This window comes from Montipora foliosa, chromosome 6 (genome assembly GCF_036669935.1).
Source record: "Montipora foliosa isolate CH-2021 chromosome 6, ASM3666993v2, whole genome shotgun sequence".
NCBI lineage: Eukaryota > Metazoa > Cnidaria > Anthozoa > Scleractinia > Acroporidae > Montipora > Montipora foliosa.
The window spans coordinates 41,861,543-41,869,692 of record NC_090874.1 but is presented as its reverse complement, the minus strand read 5'-3'; the positions used below and the strand labels follow the sequence as shown (position 1 = coordinate 41,869,692).

General features: G+C 38.3%; 1 protein-coding gene across 8 annotated transcripts in view; it reads right to left on the bottom strand.

Moving 5' to 3' along the window:
- Nucleotides 1-1,737: 1,737 nt before the first annotated feature.
- The window catches only part of LOC138007391 (G-protein coupled receptor 83-like), a 30,830-nt gene continuing 24,417 nt past the window's right edge, over nucleotides 1,738-8,150 (bottom strand). For all 8 annotated transcript variants that reach the window (XM_068854268.1, XM_068854269.1, XM_068854262.1 and 5 more), the window contains one exon: nucleotides 1,738-1,914. In XM_068854268.1, the coding sequence (XP_068710369.1) occupies nucleotides 1,876-1,914 (39 nt within the window). In that variant the 3' untranslated portion in view covers nucleotides 1,738-1,875. The remainder of the gene's footprint in view (nucleotides 1,915-8,150) is intronic.

Genomic DNA, 8,150 nt, shown 5'->3' with positions numbered 1-8,150 from the left:
CGATTCACGTCTTCGTCCAAGTATGAATTATTATTTAGCGGCTGTTTCCCCCGCTGAATGAGAAGAGGCAAGGAGAGATCTGCAATGCTTGCGTACTTCTTGTCAAACGATGGAAGAAGCTTCCACCAGGAAGCTCAAAGAATTGGAAGCATGTGCGTGAACTAACTTGTCCCATCTCTTTCACGCCGTCTTTTTCTTTCGCTTGTCATTTCAATTCCCCGATGTCAGCTTTAGAACTTTTTTCCTCACAGGTCGTAGACAGTAAAGCAACTGTAAAGAGAACCACAAAACCAAGAAGAAGCTCAAGATCATTGAGCTTAGAGAGCGGAAAAGACACCAATTCACAGTCAAACGGAAGAGCAAACAAGTGGAAGGAAAATTAGTTGTGGAACTGAGACTCGAGGTAAAGCTTTCATGCAAATCAATTATTGTTCTGTTCTTATTCTTTCATTTAATTCTCTTCGTGTCCTCTCGGCTATTTCTCACAATGACAGATTGCCATGTATTTCAGCTAAAGGAACAGGTTGATTCTCTCTAAGATTAATTCATGCGCGCGTGGTAAATATTGTTTTCTGCGTTACAATTAGAGGACGGAAATTTATTTAAAGAACTCTCCTTACAATACTTTAGTTTTATTTATAACTTGATTAAGTGCAAGTATTTAAGTTCAGGGTTTATAATCGCACTTAAAGTCAGGAGAATATTTCATCAACCCGTGGGTAATTTATTGTTGTTATTGGTATACTAAAGAAATTTTCAAATTTTAATTGACTGTGGCGGTTTGATGAAGGCATGATCCGTGTGATTCGCAGCAAATGTGATATATCTTTCAAGGAACCATTCAGGAGATTTTCCGTCTAACAATTCTCTTTTTTGAAATAGTTAAGTAATGATGGTGATAACAATAATGCAATCATTGCCATCAGTTTATTTTAATAGTCTTAAACCTCATCTGGCTAAGGTCAGATGCTCTGCTAATCTGGCAGGATTCTTGTTTGAGGCAGCTATGTTCTTTTTTTTTAAATCAGTTGGTTGATATAAAACGCTGATCAATGCATTCATCTTTCTTCACTTAGATGCCTGTGTGTACTTAAGTAAAACCCATTGACTCCTGAACTACTTCCTCCCCCCCTCCCCCCCCCCCCCCACCCATTGACGAGTAAAATCATCTTGCGAGAGACCGAGTAAAATCTATTGAGGTTCACTCCCAGAGGCCAATTGGTTAATGGGAACATAGCTTTTGAGTGGATGTACAGTTCGTGAACCAACCACCCCCCCATTGATGAGTGAAATCAGCTGACGTGAGAGTTAAAAAATCCATTAAGTCTTACTCCCAGGGGACAATGGCTTAATTCATTTTACTTGTACCAGTTGCCTTGTGCTTAGAGAGTAAATTATGCACAGTCACTTTCATTTCCTTTTCATGTGCCATCTTTCAAGAATTTCGTGATCTCCATTACATGTATGCAAGTGCCTTGACGATAACCATTTAAATAACTTCAAAAAAGGGATGTCATAGATTAAGAAAAAAAAAAGTTTACAGTTATCCACAACGTTTGATGTCAGCTCCTTGAATTGCAGATGACGAAGAACTGGAAACAGACAGTGGTGATCTTTCTCCATCTCTAATGTGTGGATCACCAAGTCCCAGCCCAAGTGATATCTCAGATGAGTGTTCATCAGGATCCTTATCATTGCAACCTGTTAGAAGAGTCTCCACAGCTTCACAGACATCATTTCTCTTCCCATCTCTCACTTCTTCTGCAAATAACAAGCTCCCCTTTATTGATCTGTCTACGTGGCGTCGTGAGGAAATCTGCTGTGGCACCATATTCAGGGGACCTTATGGTGAAGTTCTTGTGGACCCTAAGCTTCTTAATCCCATATGCACTTGTTCTTGTAGCGCTCGCCCCCCTGTGACAGTGAACCCAGAAAAAAGTGAAACTTAGGACCTTGAAGGTGTGTTCCATGATAGTGCATTTTCGTGTGTGTTACTGTAAATGGATCTATCTGTGACAGATGCAGTTTGTTGTAGAGTCTTTTAAAACATGATTCACACATTTGTGTAGCATGTTTAGGTAAGATGACAAGAAACTCTCCAAACCCTACAAAACTTACTTGATAAATGTTTTTTTAGGCATACAATAGTTGACACTGTTTTATATGATCTCAATAGAAGTTGTTAGAACATTTTTCAATAGGTAACTTTGTCTTATTTGAAACATATTTTTACCAGTAAATTAAGCATTAAAGAGTTTAAGGAAGAGTGCAGCTGAGTTGTATTATATGTGATTTTCTCAGGCATGTTTTCCAATCCTGTCACTTCTCTTATGGTTTTCACTTAAGACTTAAAAAACTATATTCAATTATTATGACCTGCAAAGGAGGTAGTTTTAGTAAGGACAATTGAATGTGGTTGAAGTATTCATTGCGTTTTTTTAAAACTTGATGTTTAGTAAGTCAAAAGGGAGTTTTAAGATTTCTTTAATGGTCACTGTTATGTAAGGGTTACATGCACGGCAATATATATTATTGTAAGCTACTATGTTATGTCATCAAATTACAACCAAATTTCCAGTAACAAACAGCACATTTACCTTTTTAAACACAAAGACGCATTATAAATGGGGTCGCCTATTTCTCTTTTGTTCAAATTCATTCAAGTATGACCGATTATCCAACATGGCAACCAACAACCAGCAACAAAGAGACGGAACCCCTAAAAGATAATTTTTCCAGCACAAGAAAAATGGGTGGGGGATTAAAAATAAAAATAAAAGGTAACATCTCATAGCCTATTATGGACACATAGCTCAGCCTCTGCGTCCACAGTTGATTGACAAATTAATTGATCATGCACATGTGCCTAGGGCACCACTCCTTCTATAGTGCGTCTTTGTGTTAAAAGGCCTTAGTTCTTGCAAAAAATAGGACAACTGAAACAGTCCTAAGTTAGGTATTTTTCCTCAGCTGTTTTTCATCCTGTGGCGTGCAAACTTCGAAAAGGCATTAGTGAAACACCGACCAGCGAAACAACAAAACAAAGCACCAAACACTGAAACGGCTATTTTCTTTTCTTTTTTTTCTTTCTTGAAAACCGAAACTTAAAAGAAAACAATTGAGCAGATGTTGGTCCTGTTGAAAATTTTGTGGCATCTGCAAAGAGGGTAGGTTCGGTCTCCAGTCGTGGGTGTCTCAATGCGCAATCTGGATACAAATGGGCCCTTTGCAGGATAGTGATCACATGGTACAAATCCGCCACACTGGGACGCAAATTGCCCACTGGGACATCTAGAACAAAGAAAATTTAGATTAACTAGCCTTTGTTTTAGATGTCCCAGTACGCAATTTGCATCCCAGTATGGCGGATTTGTACCAGTATGCGGATTTGTACCATGTGATCACTATCCTGCAAAGGGCCCAATTAAGTCATCTTTCAGTGTGTTGGAGTTTGGTTTCGCTGTTTTGTGGTTTAGTAATGCTCAACTTCAAAAGTCATTTGCAGAAGACAGGCACAGTTTTATCTTCTGAAATTTTGGCTGTGATTTTTGCAAAATAACCTAAACACAAGGGAGTGTCACCAACCACCTGCATGCATAATAACTCTTCACACAACAAGGGGAAAAGGATCTTGAATACCATATGACTTTTACAACCAAATGAACTTGTCTAAGTGAGATTCAATTTGTAGTTTTTTATTTATTTATTGTAGTTTTTGTCTCGCATTTGGCCAAAATTGTATTGAAAAGAGACACTGAAGTTGTTCAAATTCAGGGACTGCTCATTATTTGGAGGAGGGGGGGTGGGGGGGGGGGGCTGATGCAATTAAGGGGGAGAGATTTTTATTTCTTAAAAAGGGTTGCGCTACAAAGAGTGGTGTGGTCTCGTTAATTTTGTATACAATTGCTTCAGCCCTTCCCTGTGGGTATATAACTTGCCTTCAGACTTGGCTGCCTTTGTGAAATTGAGTAAGAGACAGGTTTTTCACATTCAATTTGTTTGCTCAACTTTACTCTTACTTGTTAAAGAAGTCTTGTTCTTCAAAGTTTCTCATGACCTGATAAGTGAGACACAGATCCGCGGACAAGACAGCTTTGAAATTTAAAATTAGTAACTGTACAAAATTTCTTAGTCAAATCTGAAGGTTGCTAATGACTTGTTCCATATTTCATCGTACATGTCTTGGCATGTTAAGTACTTCTGATACTGACGCTACTGATATTGAGTGTTGACAACCTCATATATACTTACAACCATTATCAATGAGTTTCATGAATTTGTTACGTTGAATTTACAAACAGTTGGGATAGTGACATGTGAAAGCAGAAGTACACAAATCTTGCCAAATATTTTGCTAGGATTTATTATTCGCTGGATAAAGTTTTCAAAGCTGTAATTTTTTAGGGCCAGTGAGATATGCCTACATATCCTTACTCCAGCGGCTATGTTATTTGTTGCTTTAAAAGTTCGTCCTTCATCATATGATAAATGTAGCCAAAGATTATTTCTACAAGATCAATTTTATTGTATGGATGTATTATTTTCTTACAACTTTCCAATCCATATTACTGCTAAATGTTCAACCTTTTTTGGTGTCATACTTTGCATCAACTCATTTTTGTAGTTTTTTTAAAATCAATATTGGTCACAAGTTTTTGTTTATTACCTTCGTGAACTTTCGTGTTTTTGATAACTTGAAAATCATTCCTGAGTATGATAATCTCTGATGACATTACTTTGTACTAATTATTTTTCTTTTGCTTATCCCCTATATATACTCTTGGATAGGCAAACCGTAAGAATTAAAAATAGGTGAAATATTAAGATTCGAATAGTATTGTTTTATTTTGGACTGTCTTTACATTAATTACATGTTGGTAGTTGAAGCATTGTGTGGCTCAAGGCAAACTCATCTCTGATGAATAATTTCTTGACCTTGAACAGTTACCTGTTTTCCTTAGGTGTTTTTTAAGTCACTTGTTCCTGTTGAATTCACTGACAACATGTCTCTGGTTTTATTTTGTATCAAATTTGGGTACTGGGCATTAAGTTTTCAGTAATGTCTGCACACTTTCGCATAAAGAGTTTTTTCCTTAACTCAAATTTTAGAATTTAAAACTTTTTCAGAGTAAAAGGACTCACTGCACTTCATGAATTTTCATACATTTTTTCTTTTTCTTATATTTATTAAGTGAATTAGTGGTTGTAATACATCATTTACTCAATGAACAAATACTGTTGAACTTCTCAATTGTCAGTGTCCTCACAAGCAAGTTCCTTCCACACTGGGGAGGTGCAGGGAGCTTTCCCAGAAGGGGTAGAGTGTGAAGATGTTGACAGTCTAGACTATTCTTGAACCGGTGCGGGTAAAATGCAGACTTCAGATTTGGTGCTGCATATATTTTCATTTTTCAAACAATGGGAGACTGTTGTCACACCTTAGTTGCATCGTCAAGACAGTGGTTTGCAGTCTGCATTTACAGTAACGGTTCATTGACCACGTAACGGAGCATACTGTTCCACATTTTCTTGTCCGTAGAATTTTTTAGATTTCAAATTAACTATGAATCCAACTAGAACTTTGTAATATATAAAAATTGTACGTTGCCTAGAGATTTGTAATACATAGTTAACTTCTTAATATTTTACACAAAGCGTAACATTCTTACTACTTCTTTTGAATGTAATAAGGTAGACTTTTATGGTTAAAATATGACGTTAATATATTTACAATAAAGCAAGACGATGACTTTTTATGTCACCGTTGTACGGAATTTTTGATGAACTCAATGCAGATTAATTTCCTCGATTTTTCTTGAGCAATCCATACACATTCTCGTCACCACAGCCTCGGATCAACTTAAGGCTCTGGGAAACTCTTTGTAGGAGAACGTGAGCAGTAGGGCTTTTATAGCCAAAAATTAGCCGATCACGTTCCCAGAGCCTCCGTTTCCCTTGTCCAGCAGAACGGGTCGCGGGAGGCTCTATTCTCGTCACCAGAGCCTCGGATCGACCCAAGGCTCTGGGAAACTCTATATAGGAGAACATGCGCCGTAAGGTTCTTATGGCCAAAAATCGGCTATTTGAACCTTACGGCGCCTGCTCACTCCTCGTGCTAACATGAATGCACCAATTAGAGACACTTTTGATTGTTCTTCACGTAAACCAATGAGAAGACACTTTGTTTTAGGGTACCCCAGAGCTCTTCTCTCCCTCAGTCAAGAGAAGAGCTCTGGGGTGGAGATTGGGGAGGCTCTGGAATAATCCAAAACCGGAACCAGAAAACTCTGGTTCCGGTTAAATAACTGCGCGTGCGCGAGGGGAGACCGTTGGAAATCGTCTTGGAAATCAACAATGGAGTTCACCTTGCCACGACAGCGCTTACTTTTCACTCGCGAGACAGTACACATGAGTATAAACACATCTCCTAATACACTCGAACGCAATTGTAAAAATTGCGCTCATAACTGCGAAGATCATAGCTTCACTTGAATACATTTTATCAATCAAAACAGATTTCAGCATCTGGTATCACGCAAGTGAACATTGCTGTATTTTCAAAAACAAAAACGTTACGGAACTGGTAAATTGTAAAATGATTTATTTCTAGATTATCTTCAACCTCGTGCAGATAAAAATCCACAAGAAAGCACGATTTTCGAGTTTAGACTGAAAATGGCAGGAAATGAAACCGTTTCTCAACAGCCAATCATGATCAAATATGGCCTATTTTGGATTCAACTAGAGTCTCTCTTTCCCGACCGCTGGTCAAGGGAACTATGACTCTGGAAACGAGACTGAAAATTGGCTATTTGAACCTTGCGACGCCTGCTCACTCCTCGTGCTAAAGTGAATGCACCAATTAGAGACGCTTTTGATTGTTCTTCACGAAAACCAATGAGAAGACACCTCGTTTCAGGGTTACCCAGAGCTCGTCTCTCCCTCAGTCAAGAGAAGGGCTCTGGGCTCGAGATTGAATCCATACATTGGATGGCTATGTGGGCGCATGTACTTGATATTCGTTACATGAGCCCGCAAAGCCATTCAACTGGTTTGCGTTTAATCCACTGTAAGAAGATGCGAGAGAAATTGACATACGTGAAACAGGGAGCCATAATTATTGAGTTAACTTTGAGGGCCCAAAATTTGAAAAGGACACCATAATTAATGACGACCGTTTTCATTGTTTTCCGAGCTTAAAGGTACGGTAATACGAGCAACTTGTCTCGCAACATTGCTGAGAAACTAGTCTAAAAATTGTTGCGCGTTTTGCATCCCACACACAACCTGTCTCGCACCAAAAAGAAATGTTGCAAGTTGTTGCTGCAGTGTGTTTCAGAAAGTCGAACTCTGTTCTACTTTCTGCGACACGCTGCAACAACTTGCCACACATTCTTTTTGTTGCGAGACAGGTTGTGTGTGGGATGTAAAACGCGCAACATCGCTTTTCGACTAGTTTCGCAGCAATGTTGCGAGACAAGTTGGACATTTTTGTTGCTCGTATTACCACACCTGAAATGCGTTTTTTTAGAGCAGGAAAAACATACTAAGACACTGTCTTTTGAGCTTTCGTTGGAAAAGGACGTTTTTAGATGAATACATTGCCGAGGAAATCGGAAAATTACGACCTTGTTCCTGATCGAACAGCGTAGTTGGCCACGAGAAAAAAGTATGGAAATTGCGATTTCGTCAAGGAATCTCACACTTTTTCAGCAATATTATTATCACGAAATCACATATCGTATAAAAATGTTTGCGTTGATGAAGAATTTTTTTTTTTGTATTTTAATACTGTTTATTTGTTTTCATATTAATTACATCTACTGCACAGAGAACCTTACACTAAACTACATAAGTCTCATTTAATGCATACTATATTTATGACACACACACGCACACACACACATACACCGCTTTCCTAAGCCCCAAGAGTATCGCACTAGACTAAGAACAATACACAAGGTACAAGAATATCAGACTGATAGAATATTTACATATTTGCCCCACTTCAAGTAGTGAACAGGGAGTCGATCAACGTTTGACTTGGCAATCATTGTCTCAAGTTGATATACTATATTAATTTTTGCGATAAATACCCTAATGATGAAGAATGGCACTCAACCAATTGGCACGAGCAATTTTGTTCGTCT